The sequence below is a fragment of the Nicotiana tomentosiformis genome, chromosome 8 (genome assembly GCF_000390325.3).
Source record: "Nicotiana tomentosiformis chromosome 8, ASM39032v3, whole genome shotgun sequence".
Lineage (NCBI taxonomy): Eukaryota > Viridiplantae > Streptophyta > Magnoliopsida > Solanales > Solanaceae > Nicotiana > Nicotiana tomentosiformis.
In genome coordinates, this window is record NC_090819.1 from 135,748,486 (window position 1) to 135,770,846 (window position 22,361).

At 35.5% G+C, this 22,361-nt stretch overlaps 1 protein-coding gene and 1 long non-coding RNA gene across 2 annotated transcripts; both read right to left on the bottom strand.

Moving 5' to 3' along the window:
• Window positions 1–1,058: 1,058 nt before the first annotated feature.
• On the bottom strand, window positions 1,059–1,466 carry LOC138898204 (uncharacterized). The gene has a single exon (XM_070184251.1). It carries the CDS (start codon window positions 1,464–1,466, stop codon window positions 1,059–1,061), a length of 408 nt encoding a protein of 135 aa, XP_070040352.1.
• Window positions 1,467–15,757: 14,291 nt separating this feature from the next.
• On the bottom strand, window positions 15,758–17,190 carry LOC117275513 (uncharacterized). The gene is made up of 4 exons (XR_004505696.2): window positions 16,177–17,190; window positions 16,021–16,068; window positions 15,882–15,911; window positions 15,758–15,796 (listed from the first exon to the last, which is right to left on the bottom strand). It is a non-coding gene; the product is annotated as an uncharacterized lncRNA (long non-coding RNA).
• Between the last annotated feature and the right edge of the window lie 5,171 nt (window positions 17,191–22,361).

Consider the following 22,361-nt stretch of genomic DNA (forward strand, 5'->3'; position numbering starts at 1 on the left):
GATAGATGTGAATGCTACCATGTTACCTCCATCACATAATTGTGATACACTTATTAGACTGTACTTCAGCCCATCTATCAAGTAGACGTTCTCAATAGAGTGAGAATCAGTCTTACCTACCTTTCCAACCCCAATTATCTCACCTTTCTTCCCATTTCCAAAGGAGACATTACCTCGTTTAAGGTCCTCAAGTGAAATGAATTGGTTCTTGTTTCCTGTCATGTGCTTTGAGCAGCCACTATCTATGTACCATATTTGGCTGCTCCCCTTCACTTGGACCTGTAAAAGAAAATCAGGGGTTAGTCTTAGGAACCCAAACTAGTTTGGGTTCCTTTCTATAGGCAAAAGGATGAATCAAATTCTTTTTAGCCCAACTAGGTAGTCTATTCTTCCCTTGAACAAATTCTTTGTTCTTTTGACTTGCCTTTTCTTTTGTAGTGTATTCACTTTTATAGTGACCTGTTTTACCACAATGTGTGCAAAACTTGTTCTCAGGAAGTGTGAGGTACTTGATTTTGGGATCCCATTTAGGTGCTAGATTCCCAAAGCCACGTCCTCTTCTATTGCTACTATGGTGTTCCTATAGCCATGAAAGTGCATCGGAGGACTTGTTCCATTTACAAGTTCTATCTAGCTCATGCTTGACCTTGCTTAAATCCTTTTTTAGGATTCTCACCTGCTCATCCCTTTTTTACAACTCACCTTTCATTTTTCTTACATTTTCTTCTAGAGTGAGTTGTGTGTGATCAAATGTCTTTTTACCAGTACCTAATTTCCAGCTTTAGATTTTCATATCTAAGTTCTAGAACAGTTGAGTCCAGTGCATGGACCTGGTTCTTCAATACAGTATTTTCACTTACAGTCTCACTAACCCTAAGTTCTAAATTTTTGCACTTAGCCTTCAAAATCGCACATTCTTTAGGCAACTGTTCCTTTTCATTGTTTACATCTTCAGATTCATCAATTAGTTCTAGAAGTAACTTAGATAACCTTTCTTTAGACAATAATTTAATCTTGTCTTTGAGATGAATTACACTTACCTCAGTTTCTTCATCAGATTATCCAATGGCCATAAGTGCTTGTTCATCCCCATCATAATCATCTGAGCTTTCATATGAGCTTTCTCCCCAAGCAGCGACCATAGCCTTGGTTGATCCTTTGCTTTTCTTGGGTTGAACTTGTTCCTTCTTCCTGTTCGTTCGTTCAATTATTTCCTTCTTCCATTCAATTTCCCATTGATGACAGTTCTTGATATGGTGATCAGTCTTTCCACACTTGTAGCATCCATCACTGGTTTGCTTCTCAGGAACTTTTGACTTACTATAGCTTCCACTTCTTGAAGGACCTTTTCCTTTCCTAAAGTACTTCTTGAAGTCCTTGGTGATCATAGCCATTTCATCATCTTTTAGACTAGAACCTTCAGTGATTTTGAGTGCCAGACTCCTTTCCTTCTTAGGTACATCCATTATCATGGTTTGTCTCCTAAGTTCATAGGCAGTAAGATTTCCAATTAATTCATCTAGTGGGAGGGTGGGAATTTTATTTGATTCCTGAATGGCAGTAATTTTGCTCTCCCAAGTAACAGGCAGAACCCTTGTCAATATCTTCTCGACTCTATCTTCTTCAGGAATAATCCTTCCAAGAGACTTTAGTTCATTTGTCAATGTAGTGAACCTTGTGTACATCTCTTGAATGATTTCTCCTTCCTTCATAGTAAAGTTCTCATATTGAGAATACAGTAGAGTTCCTCTGGATCTCTTCACCTGAGGTGTTTCTTCATGAGCCACTTGCAGAGTGTCCCAAATTTCCTTAGCAGTGGTACAACTTTGGATCCTGCTGTACTCATCTGGACCAAGTCCACAAACAAGCTATTTCTTGGCTTTAGCATTCTTCTCCCATTTCCTCAAGTCCTCAGCAGTGCAATCTGCTATTGTCTTTGGCACCTCTACTCCTTCAACATTTATCTTCATGGTAGCCAGTGGACCATCGGTGACAATGTCCCATAACTCATAGTCCTCTCCTATAATGTGATCTCTCATCCTATTTTTCCACCAAGAGTAGTACTGGCCATTGAAGAGTGGTGGCCTAGTAGTGGATTACCCTTCCTAGTTTCCAGGTAGTGCACTCGTCTTGATTTTCTCCTAAGGTGTTAGCCTCTTCAAGGATAACCCGCTCTGATACCAATTGATTTTTTTATACGTCAATGCCACACAAGAGGGGGAGGGATAATTTGTGTGGTATCCAATTTTTACGTGCACTGATTATAGAAGGACCTGGTTTTTCTAAGTGTTCCTTATACTATTGTTGCGGAAATAGTAAATACGGAAAGTAAAGAACACAAGTATTTTTACGTGGAAAACACCGGCTCAAAAGGTGAAAAAACCACGACCTACTAATCAGTAAAAATTTTCCCAACACTTCACTAAATCACTGAGCCAAAACAGTATTTACAAAACTCTTTGTAAACCTAAGGATTAACTCTAATCCCGTTGTGGCAACCAACCTCTAACTGTTACGACAACTTCAATTTAACTCTAACTTGAATACTCATAGTACCTAATACAATTGCTTCTAGATAAAACTGAAAGGTATAATTTGAAAACCACTTACTACAATGAAACTAGAATAAAAGACAGACGCTTGGAACTGGTTCTTCTATTTGATTCATGTAACTTCAGGTTCACACAGGAATTACTTGCAAAATGCCTTGCTATTTTGCTCTCAACTCATGTTTAACTTCAGCTTTTGTGCGTACCAGTAGAATGAGAACATCATGCAATATATAGAGTTAGTAGATTAAGAAATAACTAGAGTTCCAATGTTATACTCTTCCTTGATGGAAGAGTTCTAGTTATCTTCAACTTTTAACTCCTCCCTTATCTTGGATAAATTTCTCTTCGAGTAAGGAGTCCTTCTCCTTATCATTTATGCAACCTTTTCGATCAGGAGATATCAGATATAACAGGTTAAACTTATCTCCCTCACGTGCATCCCTTATGCTCGAATTCTGTCTGTGTCTGTGTACACTGTGGATGGACCTAGTTCATGCACAAGTTTCTTTGTCAATCATCAAAATGAAACTTCACTTGGGCCAACAAAACTGCATAATAAACTTGAGTAGACGAACACACAAAACACACACATAAATTTTGCCCATATGAATTTCCGTTACCATAGATTGATAGTAAAGTTTAGAGCATCCAAATAATGGGTAAAAAGGTGATTATCCTAGCAGAATGCTAGTGAAAATAGGGAATATAAAACCTGCATCATCTCGAGTGAATCATCTTAGTGCACTTTATACTTGAATATTCGAAAGTACATACACATATATACCAACAAAATAGCGATACCAAAAGATATAGCATCATACCTTTGTTCTTACCATCCATATCACATAAGATATACTCTCTCTATTCCAATTTATATGAGGATTAACCTATTTGGGGAGTCAGATAGCTCTTTCTTTGACTCAATTTCAAACATAGATTCTTCAAGTATTTTTTAATAAAATTTACATATTTGATAACTACATAAAAAGTACTATAAGTTTGCATAATTAATAATTTACAGTATATGAAAAGAATTAGAGAAAATCATAGTCAAAGAAAGAGTTGTTTAACTCCGGAATAAGTCGATCCTCGTATAAATTGGGACGGAGGGAGTAGCTAAACTTTAATTTGGTCTATTAAATCAAAGACTCGCTTTCTCTATTTACGTGTTTATGAAGTTGAGATTTAAGATTATTTTCTCAATAAATCAATCAGGAACATGAACATACAATGCAGAGTAACCCGTATATTGAAAAGAGTAATTTATCAGAGGTACGTATCCATTAACAACTCTTTATTTAGTTCTAAGCTCCCTATAGGAGTCTTAAAGGTGTTAGCCTAAATAATTGCTATTTAGAGTCAATGATCTGTTTTTTCTTCACCATGCTTGGAGTGTTGTATTGAAGTTATGCGAACCAATGAGTTTGGTTAACCAACTTTTTAAAATTTGTGTCCAACATCTTTGTGATAGACTTCTTCTAGTTTTATATTATGGGTTTATACTCTTTATTTTTAGTTGGATACAATCTTCTCTAATTTTTTAACTTTTGAACTTTTTGAGAGAATACGAATCTTAGTGGTTAGCACGTAAAAATCCTTGTTTGTACCGTCACTCTATTTTTCTGCCATTGACTTTAAAGTCATTCTCAAGTGCCCTTTTTTCATTTCTTTATCTCCTCTTGAATTTAACCATTTGCATTAACATATGAAGTTAGATAAAATATCGATGACTACACGAAATGACCAACTTAAGGTCTACAACAAAGTTTTTAACTCTCACCAGCAAAGTACGCCTAAGTATCTGATCAGAGTTTGACTCCTATTAAAAGACAGTTTGCAAAGTGTTAAATCCTCAAAAATCAACAATTATCTCCTAACCAAATTTTATGGAAATATAGATGTTATTATACGCTTCTCTTTGCATAAGAGAATTTCTAAACATATTGAGCATTTAGTTGTGAAGTTGGAAGTTTTTCAATTATTATTATTCCCGATAAATATTTATTTGTAAGAAAATAGTACGATGGTATAATTTAAAGTAATTCTGCAATATTCCTTACAATTAGATATTTGCAAATGAAGAATAAGCACAAGAATCAACATTTAGTATGCAAGTTTGAAAATGTAGAAGAAGAACGCACAAATTGGTTAATTGAAGGATGCACCCAACAGACAGTAGAATCAACAGAATCCTTTTCTTCGTCATATGAAGTGTTTTTCTCTTTCTGTAGTAGAAAATCTTGATCTTCTTTGTTAAATGCTTTGACTTTATTGATGGTGATAATCCCCTATTGCGCCTAAAGTTAAACAAAAAAAGAAAAAAAAAATAGTTTATTTAGAGGAAGAATGAAGAATCCACAAAAGATGCAGTTAAAATAAGATGAGATTTTAATCCAAACAACTGTAGTAAACATATAAGAATCTGGGCAACATTTTGCTGCAGAAACAGTAATTTTTTTTATAAACATAACATAAACAAAATTTAAAACGTAAAGAAGTGAAGAAGTGTTATTTAAAAAAGAATAAAGTTCCCTTACTTAAATCAATATGCTTGCTTTCAATGTAGAAGAGAGTTCTCTTTGAACCTTGATTGTTCGAAGTTCCCTTACCCAAATCAACCCCTTCTTCTATCCTACTTAAAGCATAGTGTAATATTTCTTCTCTATTATGATAGTTGTGAACACCTAATTTTTGATTATATTTGAATTTTTATCACCTTCTACTATGTAAATATTTTTAGAAATTTCATATATATATTTTTTAGCTTTGTTATATTTTTTTTATATAGGGTAAGAATTAAAAATAATTTAAAAGGTCAAATTATTACTATTAGTATTATTTTTATTTTTTATATTTATTTTAAAATAAAATATAATTTAAAAAAACCGAAAAAACTAAATATTTTTTTTAAAATTTTCGGATAGGAATAAAATAATGGAAAAATTAAAAGTATGGAATAAAAAAGTAAAAGTAAAAGTAAAAGTAGGTGAAAATTGTTTAATATAAAAGTAAAAGAAAGTGGAAAATTTAAAATATAAAAATAAAAGAGTGTGAAAATTTTAAAAATGAAAAGTAAAAGAAAGTTGGAATTAAAAAATAAAAGTAAAGGTAGCTGAATTTTTTTAAAAGTAATTGAAAGTGGAAATTTAAAAAAGAAAAGTAAAATAAGTGGAAATTTAAAAAAAAAGAAGTAAAATAAGTGGAAAATAAAAAAAAGTAAAGTAAAAAAAGAGAAAAATTAAAAAATAAAAGTAGAGGAAAGTGGAGAATTATTTTTTTTAAAAAAGAAGAAAAATGGGAAGTGAGATTTTGTTTTAATTAATAAATAATAAATAAAAAAATCTGAAAAAATTCGAAATTTGTTTTCTATAAATAGAAGAGAAATGTGAGTGAGAAAGAAAAAAAAAGAAGGGAGGAGGGAATTGAGAGAAATTATTTTTCTTCTTCTACGCTAAGGGAATTTCTACTCGTGCCATTCTTTCTTCGTCTTTCTTTCGAAAAATCCAGCACCCAAAACCCAACAAAAAATACTTCAAAACATCAATTTTCACGCGCTAAACAGTGGAGTCAATAGTCGAGGTCGAGAATTCCGTTGGAGCTCCGTTCATTAGCTTTGATATTCTTCTTCGCTTATGCTTGTTTGACGTTCGTCTTAGTTATTGTACCTGTTCTTGAAGACTTATTTAATTGGAAATTTTGCATTAAAGGCTTATTCTTTCCTATCTTATTTCATGTGATTTTATTTATTTGCCTTTAAATTTTATAAATAATAATATAAATTTGTCCTTAAAAGTTATATGCTTAATTATGTTTCTAGAAATATGGTATTCAAGCTTACTTTAAAGTCGGAAAGATTTGGACCCTAATAAGTTTGGGCTTCGATTGTTGGGCTATAGGGTATTGGTATATGATAGTTTATTTATTCAAATATCTAAAATCATACACTTCTTCCACAAGTAATTCCATAATTCATGACCTCACAATAATCTCAAAGTTTAGGAAGAATAATGAACATCGTTAGAGTGCTTTAGGCACGCTTTTAATTAGTTTATCACGATTATGTTTACCTTTACGTGGCATAATTGTGATTTTCAAAATTAAAACCGAAGTATGTGTTCGCGCAACTTTGGTCAAAACAATCTTAATATAATAAAATATTATTAATTGTGTACACTTACGCGTGACATGATTTTGGCACAATAAACAAAACGGATTCACACACGTGATTCGTTTCAAAGATAATTTTATATTTTAATAATTAAAAGCGGATAGATAAAGCATGAAAACTAATAAATCACAGTTTATCCAAAATTAGTTCAAGCCAAATGTAGTCAATAAAGCGACCGTGCTAGAACCACGGGACTAGGGGAATGTCTTACACCTTCTCCCTAGTCAATATAATTCCTTACCCGAACTTTATTTTCGCAGACCAATAATAATAAAGTCAAACCTTCCTTTGACTAGGGATTCAAATAAAAGGTGACATGGAACACCCAAAAAATCAATTTCAAGTGGCGACTCTGTAAATAAAATAATCCCCACTCAAATTTGTCACTTTAATTAAAAAAATTTTTTAACCCACAATAAGCCATAATATATATCTTTTGGGGGGGGGGGATACAAAAGGGATGTGACAGCTCTGGCGACTCTGCTGGGGATCTCAACTAGAATTCGAACTTGTACATATTGATTTTTATTTGGCTTTATTAATTTTGTATATATTGTGATTTATTGGTGCCTAATGTGCTATTTTCCCACTTTTTACCGCTTTGATATTGTTGAACTGTACATATAAATTATCTTCTCACGCACCCCTTTGAGTCTTCTTGAAATTAATTGAGCATTTGCTTGACATAGCCCGCTTTCTTTGAGATAGCCAAGGTGCTTGTCACCCGGTGAAGGATTTAAGTCACACATATTTTAGGCAAGGAGAACCACCAGCTAAGCCGGAAATCAATGTTATCGGTACGCTGACCCTCCTCGGGTCGAGTTGTCCGCTCGAGTAAGCCAGTCTAGATACCTTCTCCATCAGGATTTAAACCTAGAAGAATAAACCTCATGCCAGATATTTCTAGTAGGTCCGCATTATTTGCATTACGTGCATTTGACTTAGAAAGGGTCGACACAGGAGCCGAGTTCTGCTTTAGGACATGTACCTTGTTGAGACTATTATGTCATGTTATGTGCTATTTGTTACATTATTTGGGAGGCTTGCATGTTGATCGACTTTAGCATAAATCAGTTGAATAAACAGATAAAAAAAATAATGTGGTCTAATGCGAATAGTTGTTAAAGATTAATTTTTATAAAAATAAAAAAAGAAAAGAACGTAGTCGATTTTGACCGAACTATGCGGGTTTGATTCTCACCGGATGTGAGATACGTAGGCAAATCTCATAGGTTCCGGGCCCAATTTTTAAAAATAAAAAAATATTTTCATTTAATTCCTTCTTTAGAAATCTTTCATTAGAAAATCCCAAATAAAATAAAATAAAATAAAAAATCAAAAATATTTCCTTTCTTTTTAGAAGTCTTTCATTCGAAAAAGAAAACCAAATCAAAATCCAAAAATATGTTTTTTTTCCTTCTTTAGAAATCTTTCTTCGGAAAACATAAAATAAAAATCGAAATAAAAAAATAATAATATTTTCTTTCTTCTTTAGAAGTCTTTCTTTTAAAAAATTCTCAAAAAAATCAAAATCTAAAAAAAAAATATTTTCTTTCTTTCGAAAATTACCAAAAAAGAAACATAATATATATATATATATAAAAAAAGAAAAACTCAAAATCCAAAAATATTTTCTTTATTCTTAAAGAAGTTTTCTTTTCAAAAATTTCCCAAAAATAAAAAAATCAAAATTCAAAATTCACAATTTAAAAATATTTTATTTGTTAGAAGTTTTTGTGATCTGTTTTGTATATGAGTAAAAAAAAGAGTTAGTTTATTTACTATTCCTGATCTTCTCTTGAACTATGTGGGTCTGATTTTCATCGGATGTGAGATATTTAGGCAATTTCCATCGGATTCGATCATAGCCATAAACAAATTTAGTAAAAAATAAACCGAAAAAAAGAAAAAAATATTGAGTGAAAAAGAAAGAAAAGAGTGACAAAAAATAACAGAGAAAAACAAAGAGCGAAAAATAACAAAAAGAGAAAGAAAAAGAAACCAAAATATGAAAAAAAAATGACCTCCCTAGAAGGAATCAGTTCACCCCTGTTGGTGAATCATACTCGAGCTTTTTCCAAAAGCTAGTTAGGCTAGGTCTACTGTAGCCAATAGCCCCGAACCGGCCAAACCCCGAGTCCCCCTCGTACCGGGCTAATCCTAGATGTGAATACCACTCTGGAGCAGTGAGACATGATACAGAAGACTGTTGGACTCTTAAGAGAGCAGTGGAAGACTTCATCGAGGTCAAGGCAATAGTGCTTAGGGAGGAAGAAGCCCCTAATATGATGAACAATCCTCTGCCTACTCACACCAATGGGCCAGTAGTTAGAATGATCTGTGAAGATGAGGAATTTGATCCAGCACTGAAAGCCTCAGTAGCCATTGCCGCGGCAGAAGAGAAACCTAAAAACGGGCACCAAACCTGAAAAGTTCTCTGTCATATGGGAGTCTCGGTAGCCGGTCTCGCTATCTTTTCTGCGTCTAGATTATTTCAGGGCGTAATCCGGACGTTTTACTTTTATTGTCTTACTTTTTGATGTAAACCCTTTTATCTTTAAAAATAAAATAAAAATTAAATCAAATAAAATTAATATTTGATTGTAAAGGAATGTCTCTTTTCTTAATCTTGTCACCTTCCATATTCTCTTTTCAGTTCTGTTAATGTAGATTTTAATAACATAACATGCTTGCGGACTTCATGCCCAGATCCTAAAATGCTGTCAGACCTCGAAATAATGAATCAAGAAGCAGAATGTGTTGAAGATAAGGCTTGTGAGAAAATAAACAAAGAATTGGAACAGTAGGCCTAAGCCAAGTCCGAATGAAATCAGCAAAAGTTAAAATTCTCTCTATTCGGATCATTGTTGAAATCGAGATTGAGGATAAAGATTGGGTCAAGAACCGATTGGAACAATTGGCACTGATTGACGAGAAACGATTGGCCGTAGTTTGCCACTGGCAGTTGTACCAACAAAGAATGGCCCGTGTCTACAACAAGAAAGTGTGACCTGAGAAATTTGAAATAGGACAACTCATTCTGAGACGTATCCTCCCACCTCATGAAGAAGCTAAAGGAAAATTGGCTCCAAATTGGAAAAGTCCATACATTATAATGAGAGTATTGCCAAAAGAGAGCGTTGTACCTGGGAAGCATCGAAAACATATCCCTGAAACAACTGTCAATGCGGGTGCAATCAAAAGGTACTATGTTTGACCCTCTATGTAGCATTAATGTTCTCTGATTGGGACGACCAAGGCTTTCATTCTCGCTATCCAAACACCATCAACCTTTTGCTAACACTTTTGAGCCGGTTACCTTTTTTTGATTACCCTCTTTGGAACCTGAAGATGTTATTAAAAAAAAGAAGAAACAAGAAAGAAAAAAGAAAAAAAAAGGAAAAAAAAGAAGAAGAAGAAGAAGAAGAAGAAAAAGAAAACAAAACAAAAATCCAAACAAGTTCATTCACTACGTTCGACTTGATTCCGAAAGGGTACGCATACAACCTCTCTCTGGGGTTTAGTCACACCAAAATAAAAATTCATATTTCCAAAAAAAAAAAAAAAAAACTAAAACTGTGGCAGATTTTACAATAGTTCGTCGATGGTTTCACCTTAAAGGTTCCAAAGTTATAATTTAATCCAAAGTTTTTTTACCCAAATTCTTTTCAAGTCCTTCTGATCAATCATCGAGAATGTTCAAGAATTGGAGGATATAATTATTTGGATCTGATACAACCAAATGAGAGAAATAAAATAAGAGAGTCTTATTGGTGAAAACCCTTAGAGGCACCATAGGGCGATGATGAACATATAAAATGAAAATAAAAGAGTCTTGTTAGTGAAAACCCGTAAAGGGCACTATAAGGCGATGCTGAGAAGAGAAATGAGAGAGGTCAAGTAGTGAAAACCCGCAAAGGGCACTACTGATCGAAAAGAGGATCTTTACATCAATTGGTATGGACATTCCTGGGCAAGGATTCTCGGTTTCGAGGCAAAAGTTGTGATGAATTTCTGAGAGTCAGACAATTTACACAGATCAGGCATCCAGTCCAAAAGGTATGTCATGTTCATTGAAGTCTGCATGTAATCCAGATAAGTCCTTCTTTCCTTTCCCCGAAAGGGATACCTATTGTCTAAATTCATTGTCCATTCCATTGTTTGTTGTTCTTTGAATCCCTTTCGGTCTAACTGTGTTCCAAAAACTAAGGCAAATAAGGGATGGCAAGACTGATTTACAGGGTTCTCGTTTGATACAAGATAATATGCAAAAAAGGCACCCAGACTCGACAGGATCATCAAGTCGACCCCGACTGGCCATGGAGCCGATGCTTAGAAAGCAAAAACTCTTGTAAGGAGGAAATCAAATTTAAAGTGCCTACAAGGCAAAATGAAGTTGAATAGGTTAAGTCCCAAGTGGCTAACCGTTTTGGCAAAGTTTGAAAAGCCAAAGGTTCCCCAATGCTCTGAAATTCAAAGTTTTGGAGGAAATAAGTCGAAAGTGAAATGCCACAAAGGCAAAATAAAGTTGAAAAGGTTAAGTCCCGCTCGACCAACCGTCATGTAAAAGGTTGAAAAGTCAAAGTCTCTCCGGGGCCAGAAATGCAAGTGGTATTCACGAAACATCTAGTGGCAGGTTGAAATTATCATCAAAAGAAGATGGGCACAAAGCCAAGATACCAAAGACATCAAGTCCACAAACCGACCACCACTTTTAAAACTCACATTTTTTCTTTGTTTAAAGCAGGAACAAAGCAGTGCAGAATGGAAATTCCTAAAGGACGAATGTCACCAAATGTGAGTTTCGTAAAATCTCTATTTTCTTTTCTTTTCAGCATACATGACTATTATAGATTATTTACGTAGCTTAACCCAGGTAGAACTTTTTTGCCTAGGGGGATCTAGCTCATAATTCAGGGTAGAAGTACTCTTCGCCTAGACTGTTTTTCGTAGCTTAACCCAGGTAGAACCTTTTTGCCTAGGGGGATCCAGCTCATAGTTCCAGGTAGAAGTACTCTTCGCCCAGGCTGCTTTTCGTATCTTAACCCAGGTAGAACCTTTTCGCCTAGGGGGATCCAGCTCATAGTTTTCGGGTAGAAGTACTCTTCGCTCAGGTTGTTTTACGTAGCTTAACCCAAGTAGAACCTTTTTGCCTTGGGGGATCCAGCTCATAGTTTCGGGTAGAAGTACTCTTCGCTCAGGATGTTTTTCGTAGTTTAACCCAGGTAGAACCTTTTCGCCTAGGGGGATCCAGCTCATAGTTTCCGGGTAAAAGTACTCTTCGCTCAGGTTATTTTACGTAGCTTAACCCAGGTAGAACCTTTTCGCCTAGGGGGATCCAGCTCATAGTTTTGGGTAGAAGTACTCTTCAGATGTTTTACGTAGCTTAACCTAGGTAGAACCCTTTAGCCTAGGGGGATCCAGCTCATAATTACGGGTAGAAGTACTCTTCACCCAGGTTGTTTTTCGTAGTTTAACTCATGTAGAACCTTTTCACCTAGGGGATCCAACTCATAGTTTCCGGGTAGAAATAATCTCCGCTCAGGTTGTTTTACGTAGCTTAAACCAAGTAGAACCTTTTTGCCTAGGGAGATCCAGCTCATAGTTTCGGGTAGAAGTACTCTTCGCCCAAGATGTTTTACTTAGCTTAACCCAGGTAGAACCTTTACGCCAAGGGGGATCCAACTCATAGTTCCAGGTAGAAGTACTATTCGCTCAGGTTATTTTACGTAGCTTAACCCAGGTAGAACCTTTTCGCCTAGGGGGATCCAGCTCATAGTTCCGTGTAGAAATACTCTTCGCTCAGGTTGTTTTTCGTAGCTTAACCCAGGTAGAACCTTTTCGCCTAGGGGAATCCAGCTCATAGTTCCGAGTAGAAGTACTCTTCACCCAGGCTTTTTTTCGTAGCTTAACCCAGGTAGAACTTTTTTGCCTAGGGGGATCCAACTCATAGTTACAGGTAGAAGTATTCTTCGCCCATGCTGTTTTTCGTAGCTTAACCCAGGTAGAACCTTTTCGCCTAGGGGGATCCAGCTCATAGTTTCCGGGTAGAAGTACTCTTCGCTTAGGTTGTTTTACGTAGCTTAACCCAGGTAGAACCTTTTTGCCTAGGGGGATCCAGCTCATAGTTCCGGGTAGAAGTACTCTTCGTTCAGGATGTTTTTCGTAGCTTAACCCAGGTAGAACCTTTTCGCCTAGGGGGATCCAACTCATAGTTTCCGGGTAGAAGTACTCTTCGCTCAAGTTATTTTACGTAGTTTAACCCAAGTAGAACCTTTTCGCCTAGGGGGATCCAGCTCATAGTTTTGGGTAGAAGTACTCTTCAGATGTTTTACGTAGCTTAACCTAGGTAGAACCCTTTAGCCTAGGGGGATCCAGCTCTTAGTTACGGGTAGAAGTACTCTTCGGTCAGGTTATTTTACGTAGCTTAACCCAGGTAGAACCTTTTCACCTAGGGGGATCCAACTCATAGTTTCCGGGTAGAAGTACTCTTCTCCCAGGCTGTTTTTCGTAACTTAACCCAGGTAGAACTTTTTTGCCTAAGGGGATCCAACTCATAGTTCCGGATAGAAGTACTCTTCGCTCAGGTTATTTTTGATAGCTTAACCAGGTAAAACTATTTTGCCTAGGGGGATCCAGCTCATAGTTCCGGGTATAAGTACTCTTCGCTCATGTTGTTTTACTTAGGTTAACCCAGGTAGAACCTTTTCGCCTAGGGGGATCCAGCTCATAGTTCCGGGTAGAAGTACTCTTTGCTCATGTTGTTTTACGTAGTTTAACCCAGGTAGAAACCTTTCGTCTAGGGGGATCCATTTCATATTTCGGGTAGAAGTATTCTTCGCCCATGCTCGCTTTTCGCAGTTTAACCCAAGTAGAACCTTTTCGCCCAGGGGATTCATTTTCATTTCAGTAGTACAGGGCTCCAACCCCTGGTTACATTTCTTTTCCATAATAAAGGGTGCCATCCCCTAGTTACATTTCCTTTCAGTAATATAGGACGCCATCGCATGACTACATTCTTTTCAGTAATACAGGGTACTAACCCCTGATTATATTCTTTTTCTGAAAAATACAGGGTATCAACCCCTGGTTATATTTTCTTGCCAGTATCGGGGGGGGGGAGAGGAAACGCTGGGGTTTGGGGTTGGGGAAGAAGAAGTGGGTTGTATTTTTTTCTTTAATTTGAAAAGGAAATAGTTAGAAAAAAAAAGGAAAAAAAAACTTAATTTTAGATGAATTTTTAGTTTTCACGCGCATCTTTTATGTGTAAAACACGCGTGTGACACATGGCAAAAAAGGTGTGTAATTGACACACTTTTAAAAGTTTAGGTGTGTAATACTATTCCCGTGTTTAACAAGTCTGTAAGAGAAATATGAGTACAAGTTCAATGAATAAAGTATGTATTTTGCCTTTCAGAAAGAATGGTTGAAAACATTGAATTTTTTTCTTGAATTCATAAGCCATTAGCTGTTACACTACAATTTCAAAAGTACCTCTACTTCCTTATTCATCACTCATACAACTGATGAGCACATATTTCATGCATCTTTACATGAGATTTCTACTGTTGAATGATTTTTAGTGATATATTCGGTTGTCTGGAGTTTGGACTGCATGATTTTTGCTATTTTTGGTACAATACAAGAAAACATGTGGAGCAAATTTTATTATAAAATGGTTGTGGAACTAGATTGAATCAAGATCCAGTAAAACTATCAAATAGTAATTCAGAATGTCTGACTAAAAGAATCTACGGAAAAGGTCCAAATATGCCCTTGTACTATATGAAATTGAGCACATTTGTCTTTCGTTAATACTTTAGCTCAAATATGCCCTTACCGTCACATAGGTAGTCCATATATGCCCTTAGAGTTATACAGTTGGCACATATATGCCCTTTTCGAAACATAATCCACTCAAACTAATTAACTCTTTAGTTAATTGTATTAAAGTATATTACAAACACTATTTCCTTTTTATTAGTACTTTTTTTTACTTTACCTTTCTCTTTTTTTATCCTTTTTCTTTTTCCCTTATCCGATTTCCTCCATTACTGATGTTTTCTCCATTTTCGTCACCAATTTTACTTGATAAAACTCATGAATTTCAATTACTAAGAAAATTCTCCCATAAGAATATTTTTATAGATAATATGTTTGCCAATTTTTTAATTTTTACTGAACATATATTTAGTTCTAAAAAGTTTAACAAAGTAAGATTGAAATAATATTTATGTAATAAAAAACCCGAAAAATTCAACAAAACCGAACAATCCAAACCGATATAATTGCTTTGGTTTGGTTTTGATAAAAATCGAACCAACCCGTTCCATGTACACTCCTAATTTACATAGTTAATAAAAAAATAAAAAATGTCCAGCTGAAAAAAGATAAAAAAGACTAACGACTCAAATTTATAACACTACAACTTGAACTATAGGCTTTTAACCATTAAATTATCTTTCTGAAAATAATTTAAATATTTTGGTGTTTTGAGTATTGTTAAATGATGAGATGTTTTTATTATTTTAAAGTTTAAACCATAATTTTTGGAACAATTTAATTTCGTTTATTTAGAGGGCCAAAGAAATTGGAACTTGATTACTTTATGGGAGAATTTTCTTAGTAATTGGAATTCATGAGTTTTGTCAAGTGAAATTGGTGACGAAAATGGAGAAGATATCAGTAATGGAGGAAACGGATAAGGGAGAAAGAAAAAGGAAAAAAAAGAGAAGAAAAGAAAAAAGAAGAAAGAAAAGAGAAATGTAAAGAAAAAAAGTACTAATAAAAAAGAAATAGTGTTTGTAATACACTTTTATACAATTAACGAAAGAGCTAATTAGTTTGAGTGAATTCTGTTTCGAAAAGGGCATATATGGGCCAACTGTGTAACAATAAGGGCATATATGAACCAACTATGTGACGGTAAGAGCATATTTGAGTTAAGTATTAACGAAAGACAAATATGCTCAATTTCGTATAGTACATGGACATATTTGGACCTTTGCCAAGAATCTATTCAAAGAGTTTAACTGCATACCTCCATAAAAGCCCTTACTTCTTTCTTCAACTCTTCCTGTCAAATGAAATATATGCAATCATATGTCAAAAGAGATATGAATGTCTAAACAATTCAAATGACATTATCGAAAGTAACTTACTTGTGATTGATTACTTAGTTCAACCTCTCTCTGCTCAAATAGAAAGAAAAATGTATCAACTCTTGTATATACATACACAGTTTGTATTTATTTCACCAACAAAATTAGAGTTGCAAATTCAGGTTACTGTTATATTAACCTTCTCAACTTTCGAATTTCTTCAAGCACCATAGTCTCCTCCTGGTCTCTGTATACAATCAATATTTAAAGATATTGAAAAGAAAAACTAAGTTATATTTTCCTTTGGACATAGACATCCATAACGAAAAAGCATAGGAAATCATCTCTAGTAAACCTTTTAAGTACAGAAATCTCATCTCCGTGTTTCCAACCAGGTGGTGGAATCCAATAAGGATCTACGCTGGCTTCCTTTCTCGAGCAAATGATCAACCAAATCAGGATCTTCAATGAACTTCAGCCCCATCGCTTTCAACAGAGGCTCAGGAATAGGGATACTAGCTAGCCCAATATTCACCCTTTGCCTTTTTCATACTAGTAGTTATCAATTCGAGTCGTGGAAACAGCCTCTTACAGAAATGTAGGGTAAGATTGCGTACAATAGACCCTTGTGGTCTGGTTCTTCCCCGGACCCCGCGCACAGCAGGAGCTTAATGCACCGAGCTGCCCTTTTAGTTATTAAGTTAGTAGTATATCTTTTTCTCTTTAGGTTCATGTCCTCCTCCACTGTTGCATCAGTTTCTTCATCGCTGATTTCATCAAATACGAAACGCTTTAAGGAATTCCTCCTTCAGCAACCAGAAGAATAGAATATGCTTCCTCTCTGCATATTTCTACATTCTTTTAACACCATACTGAAAAGTTGTACTATAGCATCAGGTTATTTTCTCACCATTGCTACTCTGATGAACTTGACTTGAACTATCCGCCGAGGTAGAATTGGAGGTAGATTTATATGATTATTAATCTCATAAATAGAACCTACCTCTATCAACTTGTCATTGCGAATTTCATGATCAGCTGCTGAATACCAAGAGAAGCAATCAATGGAACCAATTTCTTGGAAAGTAGATAGTTACTTCTGAATACATAACATATAGTAGTGAAAATCCAAATGGTGGAATGTACACTACTAAAAACAGTGCAAATCCGTCCATCAAATCCGACCGAAATCGAAAATTGATAAAAATTGATCGATTTGCGACCGATTTTAATTGGTTGGAAAAATGATGGTCGCTAATGTGTACCGACCGAAATCGATCGGAAATTTCCGACCGAATTTCGGTAGGTAATCTGGGTAAAAACTGGGCAGAAAATACCTGCTTTTAAGCTATACCACCTGCCAATTACAACAAATATCCATCCTATAATGACAGCATTAGATTGCTGCCATTCAACCATAATTAATCAACAACAATTAACTAACTAACTAACAACAACAACAACAATTAACTAACAAAAATAATTAACCAACACTAACAACCATTATCTAACAACAACCACAACAACGCCAACCACAACAACTACTAAAATGTTCAATAACAAAATAATATCAACAATACAATCATCATTCAAAACTAGTCTCAACTAAATATTGACAAGTTCAATACTTTGTTTAGCAATACACACCATTCAATGAGTGTTTTATCTAGCATCATCTCCATCTTCACTCCTAGAACCTTCATCGTCGGTACATGGGGAAGGCTCACGAGACCGGAAAATTGGAAAAACACCACTAGCAAGAAGATTGGCCAGCTGACCTTGAAGGAGAGTAAATTGTTCGTCCCTCCTTTCTAGTTGAACTTGAAGGGTACCAAATTGTTCATCTCTCTTTTGTTCTCTAGCCTTTGTCTCTTCAAGCTCTGCTGTCAGTATCATGACCCAAAATCCCACCGCAGGGTGATGGCACCTAGTCTCTAAGACTAGGTAAGCCGATTTTTAATTACATTTTGAAGCCATTTTTTTATAAGTAATCAAAACTAACAGCGGAACAAATATAAATATACAACCTTCCCAAGACTGGTAGTACTGAGTCACGAACTCTAACTGAATACATGGAATGATCATGAGGACCGAATATACAATACTGTTTGATTAAAAATTAACAGTACAATGAAATGAAAAGACTCCAAGGGATTGCGACGACCAAGCAATTCTACCTTGAATCCTTACGATCCCGCTTTAACTCCGCTCAAGCCCGATATCTCCAATACCTGGCTCTGCACAAAAATGTATAAAAGTGTAGAATGAATACACCACGGTCGGTACCCAGTAAGTATCAAGACTAACCTCAATGGAATAGAAACGAGGTACAGTCAAGACACTCACTAGTCTAATAACATATGCAATATAATATACAAAATAATAGGAAACAAATAACATCAAGGCAACATAAAACAACCAATAATATGCACAGTAAGATAATAAAATCATCATTTAATATCGCTAATCAATTAATAAATACAATTACACCCAGTTAAATCAAGTTCTTTAATTAAATATCTTTCACATATAATTCTTACGAATAAAACTCTTTTTCAATTCTTCAATCAAGTTCTTTAATTCTTCTTGAATAAAAATCCTTTCAATTAAATATTTTGAATATAATTCTTTCGATTAAAGAGTCAACATGTGACACCTTATTTCAAATCATAAAAATACGGGTCTCAACCCATTTTTATATATTTCGTAAACACGGGTCTCAACCCATTTTTCATATTTTCACGGTACCTCGTGCCCATAATTAAATCATCATATTTTTCTGGTACCTCGTGTCCTCATTTCATGTCACAACTGCACGGACAATTCACGTGCCAAATATCATTATCATTTCATCACAGCACCTCGTGCCCACATTTCATATCACAACTGCACGGACAATTCACGTGCCAAATATCCTCATCATTTACTCACGACACCTCGTGCCCACATTTTATTTTATAATCCGCCTGGCAATAGCCACAGGCTCTCGATTTCAACATAATTCAGATTGTTATCAATTTACTAACAACAAGACAAATTGCACGAGGTATAAAAATAAACACAAGAAAATCATAATATCATATGAAAATCATCAACACTACAACCCCACATCATCACATATCATCCATGACAATAGCCACCATTATCGCTCCTATTGCCACCCTTATCACTCCTATAGCCACCCTTATCGCTCCTATTGCCACCCTTATCACTCCTATAACTACCCTTATCGCTCCTATTACCACCCTTATCGCTCCGCCCAGACAATATTCTAACAAACACAATCACAGTGAAATGTCACCCCTATTCCCACATAATATCAACGGTGAAATGCCACCCTTATATCCTCACAATAATAATTAACACAAAACAATAATTTACACGAAAAATTATCATGGCAACATAACAAAATCAATTCATATCACAATTTACCCAATGGCCACAACTAAATTTCAAAGCTACAACCAAGTCAATTAATTTCACAACAAATAGCAGAAGGCTCCACACAATGTGCACAATACCCAAAAATAATCAACAGAGATAGAAATTTCTCAACATAAAGCAAAGTCTTCATTAACTCCAAATTTTCAATAATTATATAAACATCTCTTCTTAAGCTCATTTAATTAATTATTTGCAGAGAGAAAATCCAAAATGAAATTAAATTCCAATAATTAACAAACCAGCAAATTCACGGAATTTCATAAATAATCAAGTAACAATTACATAAAATTATCATATAACAACAAATTCAACAACAAGGATTTAGGCACGACGAATAGATGATTAAATATATGTCAACAATTATCCAATTTACTACCCAATATGCTCGAGACTTTAACTCAATAAAATTTGCACATATAAACCAAGTACGTACTCGTCACCTCGCGTAAATGGTTTTCAATTACACAAATTGCACATAAGACTCAATGCCTAAGGGGTAATTCCCCCACTCGAGGTTAAGCAAGACACTTACCTTTTTGAAGTTATGCCGATATTCCAAAATCCCCTTCTTGCTTGAATTGATCTCCGGACCGCTTAAATTTATCCAAAGTAATTGTATAACTTCATTAAAATTCATCGAAAATAATTCCGGATAATAATATGTCGACTTAAAAATTTATTCCAAAAAGTCAACAAAAGTCAACGTGGGGCCCGCCCCCGGAACCCGATAAAGTTTTTATGAAATACGAACATCCATTCCGATACGAGTTCAACCATACCAATTTTATCAAATTCCAATAACAACTCGACCTCCAAATCTTAAATTTGTGGTTTATGAAGGTTCTACAATTTTTCCCAAATTTCCATCTCAAAGTACTAATTAAATGTTGAAATCAGTGATATATTCATGTATATTAACCAAATCCGAGTTAGAATCACTTACCCCGATGAATTTCTTGAAAAACCCTCGAAAAATCGCCACAAACTGAGCTCCCTAGGTCCAAAATGTGAAATAATTCTCTAAACCCCGTTTATTTAGTACACCCTATGAACTCCTCTATGCGGTCCACAAAATTCCAAGCGCGGCCGCACCCCAGGTCCCGCGGTCGCGAAAAAATTGTGCGGCCGCTAAATTCTTGGGGCCACACTGCCAGGCTTTAGTATTTTGGTAATATCATTCTCTACAGATGTCCAAATGATGACATATTTATTTTTTTGGAAACTAGACATGAAGGGCTACAACTTTTGTTTTTGAATCATCTTAATATTCCTTATAGATCAAAAGATATAGGCTTTCAAAGTCGGACCAGCGGATCTGCAGAACTTCCTAGAGCGCGGCCGCGGACAGAATTGCGCGTTCCTCGAAGGTTTGAGCGCGGCCGCAAAATTCTGCTGCTGTCCGCGCCCCCCTTTCGCCTCAGCACCCCAAAATGTGCGGTCCGCGTCCCTCCTTTGCCTCAACGCCAAAAAATGCTCGGGCCGCACCCCCGAAAGTGCCAGAACAATATTAGAGTTCCGAAATATCCGGACTCGCTCAAAACTTACCTTGAATCTCATCCGGAACCTCCCGGACACAAACCATATATGAATTTCAATCATAAAATACGCTACGGACCTGCTCGCGCACTTAAAATAATGAAAAGAGGTCGTCTTGACCTGATATTGACCATGGCCAAACTCCCAAATTTCTTAACTTTATTAATCTCTCAACCAATGATCCAAAAATACACCCAAGCCCCCCGGGACCTCAACCAAATATACCAACATGTCCAAAAATATAATATGAACTTAGTGGAGGGTTCATATCTCGTCAAACAACGTCAAAATTATGAATCGCGCCTCGAATCGAATTATGAGTTTTCGAATCTCCCAACTTCTATGTTTTGCGCCGAAACGTATCAAATCAATCCGGAATGACTTCAAATTTTGCACAAAAGTCGTAAATGACATAATATAGGTATTCCAATTTTCAAAATCGGATTCCGACTCCGATATCAAAAAGTTAATTCCCCGGTCAACTCTTTTCTTTTACGCTTCTTAAATAAGAATTGTTCTTTTAATTAAATCTCAAATCTTCCGAAAATCAACTCGACCACACCCGCGGGTCATAATTCTTATTATGAAGTTGCTAGAGACTTTAAGTCACTGAACGTGGCGTTAATTCTTAAAATGACAAGTCGGGTCGCTACATTCTCCACCTCTTACACAAACGTTCGTCCTCAAACGTTCTAAGAATTATTCTGAGGTTACCAAATTGATGATTTTACTTTTACACATATACTCACGGTTGATTCAACACTACCTCATTTGAGATAAGACCGACAACACCATCTCATTTGAGATTATTTCTTTTATTCACACTTGTAAGCCTTTAAGACAATTCCTTATACTTCAATTAAATTTCAAATTCCCTTCATCAAGACACGGTGTTAGTCTCAACCGGCTGTAGCAAATCGTGCCTACGCACACATCAACTTTCTTGATAGTGTTGAAGTACTTTCAAAAAATTTCTGGGGTGTTACATTCTTCCCCGCTTATGATCATTCGCCCTCAACCACATAACATAACTTATCTCTTCTTTTGCACGTCTTAATCTCCCAAAATTTTCTAACTCCCAAATTTTTCAGAAATTCCGGCAGAGTCTCCCTTGTAATTGGGCTTATCCACCTGCGAGACTAACACTAAAACAACTCCTAACAATACATCCACAATGTATATATCAATAACACCAATCTCAGCATTACAAGCCCTACATTATCACAATGATGTCAGAACATGAAGCACATCATACGTATGCTCATCACCACATCTCTAGTCTTAAAATCTGTTCATAATTAATTCCAGCATCATCAACTAATCTCATATTAACCACCACCTCATTTCAAATTTGCACAACACTGACAACAGAATGTGAGGCATGAAGACCTCATGATCACTTACTCGGATTAATGAGTCACATTTAACGCCACCTGGGCACTCATCTCATAGGCTAAAACTCAATGTTTATAGCACGAAAATGGCTGAATATGCACAGAAAATATACAAGAATTATCAAATAAGCCTAATAAGCATGACTCCCTATTAATATTATTGTAC

Coding starts and splice junctions, on each gene's coding strand:
- LOC138898204 (XM_070184251.1), bottom strand. CDS start 1,466: ATGGATGTACCTAAGAAGGAAAGGAGTCTGGCACTCAAAATCACTGAA.